Source organism: Zootoca vivipara, chromosome 11 (assembly GCF_965207765.1).
Source record: "Zootoca vivipara chromosome 11, rZooViv2.hap1.1, whole genome shotgun sequence".
In the NCBI taxonomy this organism is placed as follows: domain Eukaryota; kingdom Metazoa; phylum Chordata; class Lepidosauria; order Squamata; family Lacertidae; genus Zootoca; species Zootoca vivipara.
In genome coordinates, this window is record NC_142594.1 from 20,805,689 (window position 1) to 20,824,627 (window position 18,939).

The 18,939-nt window shown below is 42.2% G+C and overlaps 1 protein-coding gene across 3 annotated transcripts in view; it reads left to right on the top strand.

Moving 5' to 3' along the window:
- The window catches only part of RFTN1 (raftlin, lipid raft linker 1), a 109,086-nt gene that overhangs the window by 73,752 nt on the left and 16,395 nt on the right, over nt 1-18,939 (top strand). For all 3 annotated transcript variants that reach the window (XM_035128881.3, XM_035128883.3, XM_060280688.2), the window contains exons 6-7: nt 4,569-4,772; nt 15,200-15,315. In XM_035128881.3, the coding sequence (XP_034984772.1) occupies nt 4,569-4,772; nt 15,200-15,315 (320 nt within the window). The remainder of the gene's footprint in view (nt 1-4,568; nt 4,773-15,199; nt 15,316-18,939) is intronic.

An 18,939-nucleotide genomic window follows, 5' to 3' on the forward strand; every position in this document is an offset into this window, starting at 1 on the left:
AACCAGACTTTGTTAATGAGGACTTCATTATATCTTCTGCTCCAGAGTTCTGACTTTTCTTCTTCTAATGACACTATTTGTTTTTCACTTTCCCCCCTTTGTTTTGTACTGCTTTGTAACTTTGAATGGTCTTTACTTAGCCATGTGTTTCGGTGACCTTACATATGACTTGCAGAATGTTATATCTTATCCACAAGTGTATTCTTAACTTCTTAGTGAGAATATAACTATGTTTCCTTTTACAACAGTCTTTAAACATAATTGCTTATGTTGAAATAATATTGGGCTCCTTTTTAATATGTGTATGTTGAATTGTAAAGTCCTTGGTTGGGAAAAATCCTTATCCTGTTTCCTACAACTAAAAAAATGATAAAACAACCCTCTTGATCTATATAAATCTTGGCTCAGCAGTTGTATGGTTTTCCCTAATCAGCATCTCTACATCCATCTTTTATTCGTGTAAAAGAATCATATTCCACTATTACTAATTTGCATTCACACATTTTAAAGTGAGAAATACCATGAATTTGAAGATTTCTAACACTGGTTTTTTTTCAGCTACACTGCTACAGGATCAAACTACATGTGTGCGACCCTGCATTTTTCTTCAGAATTTTCTTTAAACTGTCTGATCCAAATTCTTAAAATGCACCTGAACCCAAAAAGCAGTTTCGGAATCTGGCAAGGAAGTGCTTTATTCTTGTTTTACCCTTTTGAATGTGATTTTTAACCTAAATTTCCATCATTACAAAATTTTGTGCCAAATTCCCTTATAAAGTGATTGTTTGATTTTTGTAAAACAAAATAGAGGCATTTTAAAGATGTTTTGGGTTGTTTTTTGAACAGATGGCAATGCACACACCCCAGATTATGCTATGCAATTTATTTTAATTGTTGTAGGTTATAGATTTGTGAACTAGTGAGCTGGAGATCAATCTTTTCTTAGTTATAGGAAGTGTCCTAGCCATTATCCTTCTGTCCTGCTTCTTAAATAAATTTAAACATAGGAGGGAGATGCCTGTGTCTTATTGGCAGAGCCATGTCCTTTGCACACAGAAGGCATGAGATTCAGGCCCTGGAATATCCATTTAAAGAGAACCCAGATAGCAAGTCCTGTACTCTAAACAATAAGAGACTTCCTAACAGAGCAGTCAGCCTTAAGTTTAGAGAAACCAACAGTCTGGTTCTGTATCATACTGCTTCGTATGTTTGTCTGAAAATACCTTTTCACACAGCACATACTTAAAACTATGGAATTCACTTCCCCAAGAGGTAGTGATTTTCACCAACTTTGATGGCTTTCTAAGAGGGTTAGACAAATTCCACTGACAGAGTGCTTGCAAGCTTCCTATGAGCCTTTAGTTGGCCTTTGTGAGAATAGGATGCTGGATTAGATTGGCCGTTGACCTCTTACGTTCTTTCTTTTTATTATTTTTTTAAAAATTAATCCATGCTTCATTGTTAAAGAGATCCCTGGTCAAGGTGCAGTAAAATAGGAATAAAACAAAAAAACATCAACAGGATCAGATAAATAAACAGCTTAAGCAATATCAACACCGATACCAGAACCTCATCATATATAGTCCATTTCATAGGTTTGTTGTAACAAGCTAAGAACTGCAATGTACTGAGCACATTTAAAGGGCTACAATAACGATGACAATAATGGATCAAGTCTTGTTGCACATCTCAATGCTTCTAGGCTCAGATTAACATTCACATTTTGTTGATTCTGCTAATTCCTGACTGAAAAACTTTCTGTTTTTCTAATCCTTTATTCACTGTTCCGTTCGAATATCAAACTTCACAGTTTAGTGTTTAAGGCGACAAATTAAAATGCAAGTTTTCATTCCTTTATTGGGCCCACTTACTGGTTCATTTATTGGCCCCTGAATTGTACGTGTGTGTATGTCTCCTTTGGAGAAACAAACGCAACCATCTGCCCATTATGTCATTTTCTACCACAAGCTGTGGTCATGGCCACCTACTTAGATGAATTTAAAAGGGTGGGGGGTGGCCAAATTCATGGAAGGCAAGGATATTAATGGTTACTATTCATCATGGCTGTATACCGCCTCCAGGATCAGAGGCACAATGTTGGAGAACACAAGTGGGAGCATTAGATTGCCCTCATATCCTACTTGTGGTCTTTCCATAGGCTTCTAGTTGGCCATCATGGGAAACAGGATGCTTGGTTAAATAGATCCTGCTTGATCCTGCAGGTCTGCTGTACTTGTTTTTACATGACACAATATCATTACCAGAAGCTGTGATGATGAATTAATAAGTGTGCCATTAAACAAAGTTTTATGATCCATGCTGAAACCTTTTTGTGGGAAGGAGGGAGGGGTAAGTGGGAAATATTTTTTTAAATCAAAGGTTATATAGAACATAAGCTTTTTATTTGGAAATTGAGAAAAAATGCTGTTAACATGGGTTATGTGGCATGACTAAATAACTACTGTTACTACAAGGCCAATTGGAATATACATGTGCTGTCTTTTTCCTGCAGAACAATTTTGTACAATAGTTATTAAAAACAAGAGATTTTTAATAGAATAACCTTTCTTGTACATTAAATGTGAATGTGTTTATTTCAATGCCTAAGAACAGCTTGTCTGGAAAGCTTGTTAGTATTCACAATACTTTGTTTCTGCCTTAATTAAAGCATATATTTTTCTATTTGGGAAAAAAATCATTATCTGCCTCCTGTGGGAAGTACTTTTCCCTCCTTGAACAGTTTATTGATCTTATAGTGCCCTATAAAAAGAGATGTTTGCAAAGTGTATGTCTCTTTTAAGAGGAGTCGGTGCTCTCTCTCACAGGAAGTGAGAACTGGGGGGAAAGGAAGGGGCAACTACAAGCTTTACTTTGTTCAGTAAAATAAGGTTAGCATTTGAAGTTAACAAAAGAAATCTAAGCTCGCTGTTCAGGAACACCTTGGTGACAAGGTGAAAGAAAGAGAGACTCAGAAACAGGGAAGAAAAGCAAACAAAAACCTCTGAAGAAAAGAGCTAGTTTCACTTTATGTAGCAAAAGTATAGAAGAATAGGGATGGGGAAGCTTATCCCCTGGGTGGGCAAATGCAGCCCTCAATAGGACTCATCAATTTTTGAGGAAAAGGATCACTTTACTAAAGTATGCAGCCTGAAGTAAATGGGAGATGAGCGCCACAAATCCGGGATCGGCATCGGAAGTCGCACTGCGGCCATTTTTGAACTGGGCAGAGCAGCACCAGAAGTCGCTTCTACGCATGCTCTGCCCACTTCCAAAATGGCCGCAGTGCCAGAAATCGCTTCTGCACATGTCCAGAGACTCCAGACATGCGCAGAAGGAGCCTCCCTGGGCCAGTAAGAATCCGGGGGATTTACAGGGTTTTTAAAAATTCGGGCTGCCAGCCAGAAACGGCTGGAAAAACGGGGGTTTCCCAGGGAATACGGGAGACTTGGCAGCTATGGTCCCCATTCAGGCTTCTCCTCTTATGGCTTAACATTCCCATTTCTTTCAACCTATCCTTATAGGACTTGTTTTGTTTAGTGCTGACCACCTTCATTTGCTGGCCTCTGAACTTGTTGCAGTTTGTCTATGCTTCTTAAAGTGTGGTATCCAGAGCTGCACACAGCACTCCAGATGTGGTATGAGTAGTGAGAATCATGCAGAACTGTTACTTCAAAACTATGGTTCTGTTGGTGCCGCCCAAAATCTCATTAACTCTGTGTGTGTGCGTGCCTGTGCCAGACGTCATGAAGTAATCACAGAATAGGAAAAGTGCTTTAGTATTCTCACAACAAAGTGGCCCTTAACTGCAAGAAACCTCTGTGGGAATTATATAATAATAATAATAATAATAATAATAATAATAATAATAATAATAATAATAATTTTTATTTGTACCCCACCCATCTGGCTGAGTCTCCCCAGCCTCTCTGGGTGGCTTCCAGTCGAATATCAAAACAATACAGCAATAGCACAATTACAAAAGTCAACAAACAATACATAAACCACATCAAAAAATACACAACCGAATAGAAAACAATTAATGTGAATGGGAATTAATGTGAAAGGTGTGCCATGTGGAACTTCACTTGTTCTTCCAGAACAATGGCTACATTAGCCTGGAGCAGCAGGATGGATTTAAGGTGTATCAAGGTGATACATCACAAAGTGCTACATGTGATGCATATATTTTGTATAAGTACGCAGTCATGGTTTTCATCTTCAACTGTATTTTCCTGATTTTGTCAGCCCTATGACCTGCTAATGCCTTCCAAATCTGTTTCCTGCTTTATTTGGTCATACAAATTCAGTTGGCAAGAATGCGTTATGGTTAAAATTATTAGTTTGTTGCTTAATAATACAGGTCATTTTGTAGCACGGTGGAAAAACAGTTTTTGTTAATGACCCAGTAATGTTTTAATTATACATGGGAAAAGCTCAGTTAATAGTGCTTATTAATGTGTTACTTCTTTATGCTGGCAGACTGTACCCTAGAGAGAGGGTGCACTATTTTCATTGCTTTTATCGTTATTGCTATTTCAGCACTTTGTATGGTTGTGGTTTTTTTTTAGAAACGGAAATCTTTGCTGTCTACAACAAGCCAAAGGCTTTGCAGAGATCCAGCCAGTACTACAGTTTAACAATCCCTGTGAGAATCACCAGCGATGGGCAGAGCATTTGCAGCTTAGAAGCCAATTGGCTGGAGCATATGACAGATCACTTTCGGAAAGGGAGCACGTTGGTGAATGCCATCTTCAGTCTTGGAATGATAAATGGTATGAAATTTCCCTGCAAGATTATTACTCTGTTTATATACTTCCATAGCTGCCAAGTTATCCCTTTTTTACAGGGATTTTCCCTTATGCTGAATAGGCTTCCTCGTGAGAAAAGGGAAAACTTGGCAGCTATGTATACTTCATTCGTTTAAAAGATCAGCTACTTTCTCTTTGTTTGTGACTATTAGAATGCGCAAAAATTGCTCAGAACCTGAACATGAAAACGTGAGAATATTCATTATATATAAGTGGTAGGAACACTTTTTTTAGTATGAAATCAAAGAAATGAGGCAGATGTGCCTACGTAGCACCTCATTCTCTTGCTTCAATTTCCACTCTTTCAAATAGGTTCTTAGCAAAAAGGAACATTCCCTCTTTCTGCTAATTACACCTTGAAATTACATGCCATACTGAGTGCGAATTATTTGTTGGTGTCAATCAGGAACAGTCTTTGAAGCAGCAGCACCTTTGCAAATTTTCAAGCTGCTGAGTTTTAATTCCTGCAAAACTTCTTTGCTGTTTTGTGACAATGGATCTTTTAAAATTAAAGGTAGGCTGCATAAAAGCCTCAAACCAGAGCCCATTAAGTATGTGTGTAAACCAGGCATAGGCAAACTCGGCCCTCCAGATGTTTTGAGACTACAATACCCATCATCCCTGGCCACTGGTCCTGTTAGCTAGGGATCATGGGAGTTGTAGTCCCAAAACATCTGGAGGACTGATTTTGCCTTTGCCTGGTGTAAACTATATGCATGCACAGGCTCAGTGTCGAGAGGCTTCTAAACCATTAGGAAGAGTGAAATGGCTGCCTCAAGCGGAACATTCTTGGGAAGAGGGACCGTGGCAGCAGCTTTCCCAGCTGTTCCTCCCAATTTATCATGGGTTTTCCCTTTTGGGGGGGAGGATAGTGTACTACATTGGTCTCCCCTGCACTCTTGGCTTGGCCTTGGTTCAGAAGCAACGATGAGCTAGAGTTGCCTATGGAAGCCTAGTAGGGAACTGTTTCCCCAGTAACCCTGGGATGTTTACAGTTTCTGAGGAAGATGCTTTCCCTTCCTGCTCATCTGTTGGGTTCCAATACATACCTGATCCTTCTCTGTCTTCTCCCTCCTCCCGAGTACTCCCCCCCCCCAAATAATGAAGGTCTAACTGCCAGGCACGCACTCCTCCATCAATTCTGGGCTTATTGCTGGGCCTGACTCCACCTCTGCTACCAGGGAATTGGGTGTGGAGAGGGATGGTCTGTGGATGAAGCAATTACGGTTTGGCAGGGGGCAGCAGAGGTTTCTTGGGGGCTGAGTAAGTTGGGCTGCTCAACTATGACATTGGGCTCCTTGGTGTGGCTGAACTTGGTGTGCGTCTCATCTTCAGTTGAGGCTCCTCTGTGGTCCTGGTCAGGGCTGAGCTCTGACAGAAATGAATGGAAAAGTCATTAGGAGCCGTGGAGCTTGGTAGAACTGCTGAAGATATGGCAGCTGCAAGAAATCATTGGACTGAGATGAACTTTTGCAGCGAGTAGTTCAAAGTACTGCTGTGGAGGCTGGTGAAATTTAGAGCAGAGGTTCTTTGTTATGTCCAGGCTGTTGCTTCCCCCAGTGACTGCAGTAGGATGTGGTGGCAAAAGGTCCCTCTTAGGAAGAGGCTGTTTAATGCTGCAGGTGTTGTCTTGGAGTGTGCCACCTGTGCCAATCCTCCTGGCCTATATACAATTAGTGATAGTTTGGGAACACCAACATTTTCAAGCACTTGCTGCGTGATAGCATTCGTTCTGCAGTCGTCACTTGCCTAAAGAACTCATAAACACCAATGTGTATGCAAATAAAATAAAATTCAGCTTTTTCTTCCCTGTTGGCTTTGTTGTGCATACCAATATCTGAAAGAACCACATGAAGTATGCATGTTATTTCTGAGTGAGTAACAACGCACTTCCATAAGTACATGTTATTGTTGTTGTTGTTTAGTCGCTTATTCGTGTCCGACTCTTCGTGACCCCATGGACCAGAGAACGCCAGGCACTCCTGTCTTCCACTGCCTCCCGCAGTTTGGTCAGACTCATGTTAGTAGCTTCGAGAACACTGTCCAACCATCTCGTCCTCTGTCGTCCCCTTCTCCTTGTGCCCTCAGTCTTTCCCAACAGGGTCTTTTCCAGGGAGTCTTCTTTTCTCATGAGGTGGCCAAAGTATTGGAGCTTCAGCTTCAGGATCTGTCCTTCCAGTGAGCACTCAGCGCTGATTTCCTTCAGAATTGATAGGTTTGTTCTTCTTGAAGTCCATGGGACTCTCAAGAGTCTCCTCCAGCACCATAATTCAAAAGCATCAATTCTTCGGCGACCAGCCTTCTTTATGGTCCAGCTCTCACTTCCATACATCACTACTGGGAAACCTATAGCTTTAACTATACGGACCTGAGATTTCTCAGGAGACAGATGAGGGTATCTGAAGAAGTGTGCATGCACACGAAAGCTCATACCTATGACAAACTTAGTTGGTCCCTAAGGTGCTACTGGAAGGAATTTTTTTATTTTTTTATTCGTATACGTATATGGACCTTTGTCGGCAAGGTGATGTCTCTGCTTTTTAAGATGCTGTCTAGGTTTATCGTTGCTTTTTCCCAAGAAGCAGGCATCTTTTAATTTTTTGACTGCTGTCACCATCTGTAGTGATCATGGAACCCAAGAAAGGAAAATCTCTCACTGCCTCTATTTCTTCCCCTTCTATTTGCCAGGAGGTGATGGGGCCAGGAGGTGATTGCGCTTCAGACCATATTTTGCGCTCTCCTCTTTCATATTTTGCGCTGTCCTCTTTCACCCTCATTAAAAGGTTCTTTAATTCCTCCTCGCTTTCTGCCATCAAGGTTGTGTCATCAGCATATCTGAGGTTGTTGATATTTCTTCCGGCAATCTTAATTCCGGCTTGGGATTCATCCAGTCCAGCCTTTCGCATGATGAATTCTGCATATAAGTTAAATAAGCAGGGAAACAATATACAGTCTTGTCGTATTCCTTTCCCAATTTTGAACCAATCAGTTATTCCATATCCAGTTCTAACTGTAGCTTCTTGTCCCACATAGAGATTTCTCAGGAGACAGATGAGGTGATCAGGCACTCCCATTTCTTTAAGAACTTGCCATAGTTTGCTGTGGTCGACACGGTCAAATATTTTTGCATAGTCAATGAAGCAGAAGGTAGATGTTTTTCTGGAACTCTAGGTAAAGGTAAAAGGGACCCCTGACCATTAGGTCCAGTCGTGACCGACTCTGGGGTTGCGCGCTCATCTCGCATTATTGGCCGAGGGAGCCGGCGTATAGCTTCCAGGTCATGTGGCCAGCATGACAAAGCTGCCTCTGGCAAACCAGAGCAGCACATGGAAACGCCGTTTACCTTCCTGCTGTAGCGGTTCCTATTTATCTACTTGCATTTTGACGTGCTTTCGAACTGCTAGATTGGCAGGAGCTGGGACCAAGCAACGGGAGCTCACCCCGTCACAGGGATTCGAACCGCCAACCTTCTGATCAGCAAGCCCTAGGCTCAGTGGTTTTTAACCACAGCGCCACCTGGGTCCCTTTTTTTTCCTGGAACTCTAGCTTTCTCCATAATCCAGCACATGTTTGCAATTTGGTCTCTGGTTCCTCTACCCGTTCAAAATCCAGCTTGCACTTCTGGGAGTTCTCAGTCCACATACTGCTTAAGCCTGCCTTGTAGAATTTTAAGCATAACCTTGCTAGTGTGTGAAATGAGTGCATTTGTGCGGTAGTTGGAACATTCTTTGGCACTGCCCTTCTTTGGGATTGGGATGTAGACTGATCTTCTCCAATCCTCTGGCCACTGCTGAGTTTTCCAAACTATATTGAGTGTAGCACCTTAACAGCATCATCTTTTAAAATTTCCAATAGCTCAGGTGGAATATCATCACTTCCACTGGCCTTGTTATTTGCAGTGCTTTCTAAGGCCCATTTGACTTTACTCTCCAGGATGTCTGGCTCAAGGTCAGCAACCACACTACCTGGGGTTATACAGGTTATACTGATGTTTAATAACTAAACATCAAACACACACATAGTTTTTTTGATGCAGCACATTCAAATGTCATTCTGTCCTCTCCTCCTCCAGCTCCTCCTCCAGTCTGGTGTAGTGGTTAAGAGCGGTGGACTCATAATCTGTTGAACCGGGTTTGCGTCTCCGCTCCTCCTCGTGCAGCTGCTGGGTGACCTTGGGCTAGTCACACTTATTTGAAGTCTCTCAGCTCCACTCACCTCACAGAGTGTTTGTTGTGGGGGAGGAAGGGAAAGGAGAATGTTAGCCGCTTTGAGACTCCTTAAGGGGAGTGAAAGGCGGCATATCAAGTCCAAACTCCTCCTCCTCCTCCTCCTCCTCCTCCTCCTCCTCCTCCTCCTCCTCCTCCTCCTCCTCCTCCTCCTCTCTTCTTCTTCTTCTTCTTCTTCTTCTTCTTCTTCTTCTTCTTCTTCTTCTTCTTCTTCTTCTTCTTCTTCTTCTTCTTCTTCTTCTTCTTCACCACCACATGTTTCTATCACGAGTGGTGACTGTAAACCACAACCACAAACTAATTCTGCAGTTGCTAGCTCTCCTCATCTGCTATCTCCATTCCGTTGTGCTCTGACAGGGAAATGGGAAGCTGTTATGTTTTACAATCTGAACACAGAAATCTTGACTTGTAACACTCATGGTGAAAAGGATGAGACTCTATCAAATCTGTCAGTTTTTGTTTAGCTGAGCTACATACCTCAACTCTGCTTATTCTTTTGACTACTCAGAAATAGTAATATACACAGTCTTGATATATCTTTAAGATTTCCAAACAGCAGTTTGTGTAAATGAAAGGCCAAAGCCTATGTATTTGTGCTAGATGCCATATGTTAGTTGGTGCTATTGTAGGAAACAAAAATGTTATTTTTAGAATTTGGCTTGGGAGCTAAAGCTCTGAGCATGGATATTTGACATTTTTTTGCTTCTCTCTGTGTGTGTTTTTAAACACAAAGCTTTGTTTGTCTTCCTGTCTTTCCTCTAGGGAACTCAAGGCAATGTTCATGAAGATCCTAGGCAGTCTTCTCTCCAGGCACTGATTAGATGCAGACCTGCTTAGCTTCGGTCGGGCTGCTGCATTATGTGTCATACCCCTGAACCCAATATTGTTCATATTGCTCATTTTAATGTCTCTGCTACCAGTCTGGTTGAAGATATAACTAGTCTTGCCACATTCTAGTGAGGTAGCCTTAGACAAGTTTATTTTGACATACGCTTCCAAGGACTAGGGCCCACTTCTCAGTTGGTGTGTGTGTGCAGTGGTGGCTGGTGTCCATTGAGACTGGCGGGGCATAAGACAGGAGGCCAACTGTAGACAGAGACAGAGCCAATGACTGATGCAACCACAGCCAATAATAGACAGAGCCAAATAATTTTAGTTTCCTCCCCACCCTCCTCCTTTGCTGTAACCCTGGACTGGTTGTAAGGAAGAAGAGAGGCAGGTGGGGGCTGACTGAGGCCAGACTGAGATTGGTGGAGCATGCCTTTGTTGAAATTAGGCATACATCCTAATAGAGCAGCCTCTGCTACCATGTGTGATATTCATGTGAAAGCCCTTCTTCCCTTGCTGTTCCCTATGGTTGAAACTGCCTTCTAGAATGCTTGTGCAATGCTACCTTTCCTACTTCCTTCAAATCTCTTCTCAAAGCCCACCTTTTCCATGAACTCTTTGAAGCAACCCCCTTTGTCCCATGCCCTCTAGTAGCTTAACCTGTACCTAAGATTAAGCATGTGCAATTGAAACAACTGCCACCCTATTCCTTCCTGTTTACCTCTGCCTCCACTTCCCACCCCTTCCAATGTTGTTTCTTCTGTGTCACGTTACAATCTCCCGGTCAGGGCCTCTCATCACTCTGAAGCACCGTGTGGACTACAGTGGTACCTCTGGTTAAGAAGTTAATTCGTTCCGGAGGTCCGTTCTTAACCTGAAACTGTTCTTAACCTGAAGCACCACTTTAGATAATGGGGCCTCCTGCTGCCGCCGCGCCCCCAGAACACAATTTCTGTTCTATTCCTGAAGCAAAGTTCTTAACCTGAAGTACTATTTCTGGGTTAGCGGAGTTTGTAACCTGAAGAGTTTGTAACCCGGGGTACCACTGTACTGGTTGGTTGTAGTTATGGCAGTAACATGGATATTAATTCCATTATATTTTGAGACAAAAGATAATGCAACTAACATAGAACACAGAAAACAAGTCTATAAATACATACCATACAAAGATTTAACTTTCATTAGACTAGGCTGGGGGTGTTTTTGGAAGTTTCTTGGTAGGTTTGGATAAGTATTCAGCAACTTGCGGTATCACATATTTTTACGTGAGAGTCATGAAATGTGGAATTAGATCCAGAAATCCCACCGCATGAGTGGAAGGCGCTTGTATATGGGGATCAGCAGTCCCCCCCCTATACCCACAGTGTGTTACATCCTATGAAATCTGGCTCCAGAGGATTGGTGGGGGGATACTGTAGAGCAGGCATAGGCAACCTTGGCTCTCCAGATGTTTTGGAACTACAACTCCCATGATCCCTGACCACTGGCCCTGTTAGCAAGGGATTATGGGAGTTGTAGTTCCAAAACATCTGGAGAGCCAAGGTTGGCTATGCCTGCTGTAGAGCAGCTGCTTGGAATGTTAAAGTAATTAAGTGTGAGGAGATCAGTGACACACCCTCACTCTCCGCTCCTGCAAACTCGGGTCTTCAGGTCCAGCCCAAAGTCAAGCCACAGGCAGCTTCTAGAAGGCTCTTCTCCATCTCACGCTGCTGCCTGTGGAGTAGACAATGAAATTAGTTATCCTTGTTAAAATTAAATGGGGAAATTAACAGCCAGGCTTAATTTTTTCATCCCACAGCAAAGGGCACATGATGGAATGCTTTCTTCTAGCTTGTTGGCAACCCATGTAAGTTGCGACTGAACATTCTCAGAAACAAATGACCATTTATTTTATATGTATAAACTGCAGTTCTGAAACTATGAGTCACTTGGCCTGATACAGACCAATTAGGCCTGTTTTTCTTAAGGGCAAACATTTTATTTCTGGCTCCTTATCAGCGTATTGCTTAATATCCCAAATGCAACATAGGAGAAGTATTATTCTGTTGTTTACACATTAAAAAGTGAATTTACATAACAACAGGGCTCTGGGGGAGTTTCCTAATGTCAGATTCTGCAGTTAAAATGCCTTCAATAGTGGGGTTGCAAGATGAGCACAAAGAGTTTACTTTGTGAACAACCAGAATAGGGCGATCAGTTTACACTTAACTTGGGAGATGTGCTGCTAATGTGTAGAATACATTCTTAGGGAACATGCTGTTTCCTAAAGGTGCCTTTCTACCTGTGGTTGTGAAAACTGAAGTTAATGTAGTTGCACCTAATATAGAACTGTAAGCATTGCAAGACAGTGTAAGAGTCTGTACCCCATAGAAGAAAGTTAAGTACCGTATATTCCGGAGTATAAGACGACTGAGCGTATAAGACGACCCCCAACTTTTCCAGCTAAAATATAGAGTTTGGGATATACTCACTGAATAAGAAATATGACCCGGAGTATAAGACGACCTCCGACTTTTGAGAAGATTTTCCTGAGTTAAAAAAGTAGTCTTATATGCAGGAATATACAGTATTGGTTTTGCAACCTAGACAGAATTACATTATCACAGAATAACAACACCTTCAACCTTTTACCAAATTGTTCCTCAAATGTGTGTTTATGCTTTCTCCTTTCTGTTTAATTTTTTTCTTTCTGGGGAGGAAGGGAATGGGGTGGGATAGTATAGTTATGACACCGTGACTGAACAATGTGATTTTAAATAAATATAAAAATCACAAATTAATTATTAGCTGAATCCTACTGGACATTTTGCCACTTTCTTGTAACCTTTAATGTTAAGTAATGCCATCATGAAGTGAAAGGACTAGTATTAAGTATAGAAACTAAGCAAGTAACTTGGGGGGGGGATTAAGATAAGGAGGAACTTTGCACGGGGTTAAGTTTCTATATCTTTCATTTAAGAAATGTGTGTCCCATATATATAAACTCTTGTGCATGACAACAGTCATGCACCTATTTTGTCACATGTTAGTGGGAAATGTTAGTGGGAAACAGCCCATATATGTTGGTGAGCATCAGCCCAGAGGCAAAGGTGGAGGGCACATTTCTTTGTTGTACCTGTGGCAGTGATTTTTTTCCACAGCAATAACAATAACGTAAAGGTTAGGCTTTGTGCATGACGTTTAATAGTTCAAAGACAACAAACAACACAGGGAGACATTGCTTCCCACTAGTATAGCTGTCATAATAGAATAAGAAATCCTTTCCCATAGTCATCTTGTAAATCATGTGCAGGAACATTAAAATGACATTTTGCCCAGCAGAACATCATCAAATATTTATATACCCAAGTGAAAATAGCCTTTTGAGCACAGTGGGAGAGCATCTTACCTTAATAAAAAATGCAGTGATAATGGAACCTTTTCCCATGAAGGAGGGTGGATTAACCTTTTCCATGAGCTTAGTGAAGGTAAAGGGTGAAAAATTATACCAAAGCATGGGCAGATTAGAAGCAGTTTTTAGCTTTAATGGAATGGAAGGCTATGCTGAGCTGGTTATTAGTACAAATGAGCCATCACTTTATCATTTAGTTTTTGAAATTAATTGTGTTGATGTAATGTGCTGGAATCCACTGGATTAATTATGTGCTAAGTGAAAACAAGTTAACTGCTCAAAAAAGGGGGCTTTCTGGAGAGGAGAGGGGTTAAATAGATGTGATAGTTAATGTGAGACTGATGCTGCAAATAGCCCTGGTAAGAGCTTCAATATTTTTTTGGATGACTGCTACTAAAGCAGGTATGCTTCTACTCAAAAGCAGGCTATTGCATGGGGTTTCCTATAATAAATTGAGTTGCTTTGGTATTTCCAAAAGGGAATGCTAGGATTTGTGCATGAGCAGGTATTCGACAGTAAAATCCATTAAATTGTTTATCAATGCCAGGTTAACTATGGACACTTGCAGTTTTTCAAACACTTCTGCATCTCCCCCCCCCCCATTCATGCAATAGTATGTGGGGAGTTTTTTCTTGTGTCTTTATATGGCATTGTATATGTATAGCATAGGTAAAGGTAAAGGGAACCCTGACCGTTAGGTCCAGTCGCGGACGACTCTGGGGTTGTGGTGCTCATCTCGCTCTATAGGCCAAGGGAGCTGGCGTTTGTCCGCAGACAGCTTCCGGGTCATGTGGCCAGCATGACTAAGCTGCTTCTGGTGAACCAGAGCAGCGCACGGAAATGCCGTTTACCTTCCCGCCGGAGCGGTACCTACTTACCTACTTGCACTTTGATGTGCTTTCAAATTGCTAGGTTGGCAGGAGCTGGGACCGAGCAACAGGAGCTCACCCCATCATGGGGATTCGAACCACTGACCTTCTGATCAGCAAGCCCTAGGCTCAGTCGTTTAGACCACAGTGCCGCCCATGTATGGCACACTTGAGATTTTTTTAAGTGAGGGGGCAAAACACCCCAAATTCAGGGTCACCACCACCATTTAATATGCTGAGGGTTTGTGCGGTCATCAAAAATGTTCAAGGAAGGCAAGAGTAATTGGAAAATCTTGACTCGAAAGGTTCACTGTATGAGAAAACACTTATTTGCTACAGAGATGTCCTCCTAAAAACCTCATCCAAACTAGCAATGCCCAATACACCAATCACCTGACAAATGATTCGGGATAGTGGAGAAATTCTGACCGCAACACTTTGTTCCCTAAACAGCAAAGGGATGCATTAAATATTCTGACCATTCCTAAAACAAAGGCTGCATTGAAAGCTACAACTCAGTTGCATCTATGATGGTTGGCTTCCAAAGAAAATGCCCAGTGCAGATGTTACTGCAGACTTGCAGTTTCCAGGGAAAAGAGGAAGCACAATTCATATGCAGAGGAACAGAATCCAGTGACGGAGAAGTTGTAAGGCATGCTTGATATCCCTACGATCCCATCTCTTGCCATGGCCATGTCTCTTGGCTAGGTCAGTGCCTCAGATACTAGTCAAGGAGAAGGGAAGAAATGCCTCAAGCTCCAGAAGTGTCCACCACCAAGCTAGCATGTGCACGTAACTTTTTATGAGTTAATAGCCAATAAAAATAAGTGCAATTCTGTTTTATAATGGTTGCTAGCAGCGCAGCACTGCATACAAAGGATTCGTTTGTACACCTACTATTAGTCTCATTTATTTTAATATAGTTGGAGCATGCGGGGGTCTTTCTCTCCCTATGTTTTGCAAATAACATGCTGAGAAGAAATTAGGATTGTGATAATGAACACACACACACACTTTAAAATTGTTCATAGGATATCCTAACTGTGTAGCTTATAGAAACGATTTGTTTCTGCACAGATTCCTTCCAGGGGATGACAGATGGTGTGTTCATCTTTGAAGATATTTCCGTGGAAGACAACAAGAGTATACAAGGCTATGATGCTATTGTTGTAGAACAATGGACCGTTCTGGAAGTAAGTGTGTTGTTTTGCTTTTGTTTGTTTCCTAATATCTTGAATCACAATCTAATGAGAAAGTAATAGTTGGTTTTTTTAATAAAAAAAAATCTTGCTTGCTGCGTCTATTAGCAATAATTTATTTAGCAATTTTCAGTATCCAAGATTTCTTACAATCTTTTAAAATTTATTCTCTCAGCAATCCCAGTGGACTATTCAAAGGAGCATTAGGGGAAACAGTGAAAGGTCTAGTTGTTATCTTAATTTGTTACCCAGTTAGTTTTTTCATGTCTTATTAAAAAGAGGTTTCACATTGCACTGATAAAACTAACTAGTGTTGGGATATTTGAGCAGCTTCAAACGTTTCATTTTCCTACATATATGCTGAACAATGTATGAAAGGTGCTTTCATCCTGTCCCCACCCTTGCTGCAGCTTTTTCAAAACAGTAGCTAAGAAGGGGCATCAGAGAGGGAAAGGTTTTTTTGTTTTGTTTCCTTCCCCCCTACCCATAGCTGCCAAGTATCCCGTTTCCGCCGGGAAAACCCCTTTTTTCTTACCGTTTCCCGGCGGTCTCCCATTTAGTGAAAAATCCCGGTATTGTCCCTTAAATCGGCTTCTGCCCGGCGGCCATTTTTCTGGTGCCGCTTTGCCCTTCTATGGGCACCAGAAAATGGCGCCGCCGGAAGTCGCTTCCGCGCATGACCGGAAGTTGCGTGACGCGACTTCCGGTGGCGCTTTGCCCTTCTATGGGCATCAGAAAATGGCGGCGCCGGCGCCGAAAGTCGCTTTTACGTGTTTCCGGTCATGCGCGGAAGCGACTTCTGGCGCTGGCGCCGCCATTTTCTGGTGCCCATAGAAGGGCAAAGCGCCACCGGAAGTCACGTCACGCAACTTCCGGTCATGCGCGCGCTGCCGATCCCGGATCTTTACGTCCCGGACTTGGCAGGTATGCCCCTACCATCAGTACACGCAGAGAAAAAACACCGGTTCCACCCTGCAAAGGTATATCTCTGTCTTCTTATGTGAATACTTTATTTTTTTATGAGGGTCTTTGTGGTGCCAGTCAAGTCTCCTTTGTTTATTGCAAAGCTTTTGGAATCATTGAAGTAGAATGCATATAGTTACAAAGAATGTCACAAATGTGCTTTGCAGGTCATTTGGCTCTTGCTACGTGTTTAATCAACTCAGTGTTTAAGTGCATGGTTAACATCAAGCATGCAGCTCCTAAAAAGGGGGGAAAAACTTTTATATTACATCTGCTTATCCCTGTTTAACTCCAGAGCTAGCAATTCTAGCAAATTTACACACATTTATACCAAATTATTTCAGTCTGTTTTAAAATCATTATTAGTAATAGCAGTATATTAAAAACCTTTATACCTGCTTTTCTGTGTGTTTCAAGATAACTCACGAAAACTTTAAAACAATTTTGAAATAGAAGTATTCACGCGGCACCTTTAAAGCACATTTGAAACACATTATTTCGCTCAAAGAATTCTGGGCACGGTGGTTTATCCTTCACAAAGATACAATTCCTAGCAACCCTTAACAAACTACAGTGCCCAGAATTGAGGGAAAGAACGTGCTTTGAAGTTTAGAGTATACACAGCCTAAGAAACAGCCAAAGCTGGACAGCAGAGTAAGTTTTAGCTGTTCATGCAAAGATACATCAGAAAGTAGACACATGGATCTCTTTGGAGAGGTCATTCTATAGTACAGCCTTTCTCAACCTTGGGTCCCTATATGTTATTGAACTACAACTCCCATCATCTAGCTACCAGTGGTCAGGGATGATGGGAGTTGTAGTCTTAACTACACATAGGGAGTTGAGAAAGGCTGTTCTAGTAACTGCAGCTGTATAATGTTGCTATCTGCCATTTTTCAGATGATAAGGGAATAATCAACAGGGTCCAAGTAGGATCATGAAAAGAGGTATTCTAGTCCTAGACTATACAGTGGACGCTCGGGTTGTGTACGTGATCCATGCGGGAGGCACGTTGACAACCCGCAGCGTTCGCAACCTGCGGCGCCACATCTGCACATGCGCGGGTCGCGATTCGGTGCTTCTGTGCATGCACAAAGCGCTGAAACCTGGAAATAACCCGTTCCGGGTTCAGCACGGTGCGCAACCCAAAAACGTGCAACCTGAAGCGGCCATAACCCAAGGTATGACTGTATAAGGTTTTAAAGGTAAGAAGAGCATTTTTAATTGTGCCCAGAAGCAGATTGGTAGCCAGTGCATCTGAGAGTGTTATACAAGGCATTCTGGGGGTTTAAGAGCAAATACAGTTTTAAGTATGCATACAGAAGCTCAGACTGGAAGCTGTTTTCTATATGGCCATGTTATGGAGTGTTTCGCCTGTTTACTTTCTGCATGTCAGGCTGCTGTTAAAGATGCAGCAGCAGTAGAAAAAAAGGGGGTAGGAAATCCTAAGACTGAAATCCAATATATATATTTTCTTGGGAGCAAATCCTACTGCATTCAACAGAACTCACTTCCAAGTAAGCATGCATTAGACTGGGTTACATAGTCCCATGCATCTTATTCAGAAGTGAGTCCCACTGTGTTCAAGTTGAGTTTCTATTATGTGAGTGTGTACATGGTTGCAGCCTTTTAGTGCCCCATTTCCCATTAGTTCTGCCTATTGCAACTTCCTGGATCTGCCTACATTTAGATACTCTGCCTCCCCGCTCCCCACCTAATGGGTACCAGCTGCCATGTGGTAATGCTGAATCCTGAAGCATTTCTGAGCTACATACTAAAAAAAGATCAGAATCACTGGACCATGCTTCTTTCTATCCCTGTGTTTGAATTACATTGTAAGTAGCCTGATTGCCTTGCCTTTTGAGACAGCCCCCTTAGCTTCTTTTCAGAAGGATACCAGTCTCACCCTCGAAGGATCAAGAAGACAAGTGGATAGTCTCACTTCTTTAAGAATCCTGTCTTTAAGTTGCACAAGTTTAACATAAAAAGTAGGAATCATGGTTGTGTCCATGTCTTCTCTAACTGTGGAGTCAGAACTGACACAAGTACCTTAACGTACCTTGTAAAGGACCGTTAGGTCCAGTCGTGGACGACTCTGGGGTTGCAGTGCTCATCTCGCTTTACTGGCTGAGGGAGCCAACATTTGTCCGCAGACAGCTTCCGGGTCATGTGGCCAGCATGACTAAGCCACTTCTGGTGAACCAGAGCAGCACACGGAAATGCCGTTTACCTTCCCGCCAGAGTGGTACCTATTTATCTACTTGCACTTTGCTGTGCTTTTGAACTGTTAGGTGGGCAGGAGCTGGGACTGAACAATGGGAGCTCACCCTGTTGTGGGGATTCGAACTGCCAACCTTCTGATCGGCAAGCCCTAGGCTCAGTGGTTTAGACCACAGTGCCAGCTGTGTCCCTTATCTACAAAGTGTACCATAACAAACTGCTGTGAGTGTCACTATCCCCAGGAGGGCTAAAATATAGAGGTCCACTACTTAGAACAGTCTACCTGAACAAAACACAATAGTGCTGGTGAAGTAGAATGTTGGTTTCTAAAATTAGTTCTGGGCCCTGTTTAGTAAGTTTTGATATAAGTTTTCTTTCAGTGCTCTAGATATTTCCTTCAACTCCTCAGTAAACAAAGTTGAATGGGTTCTCTCC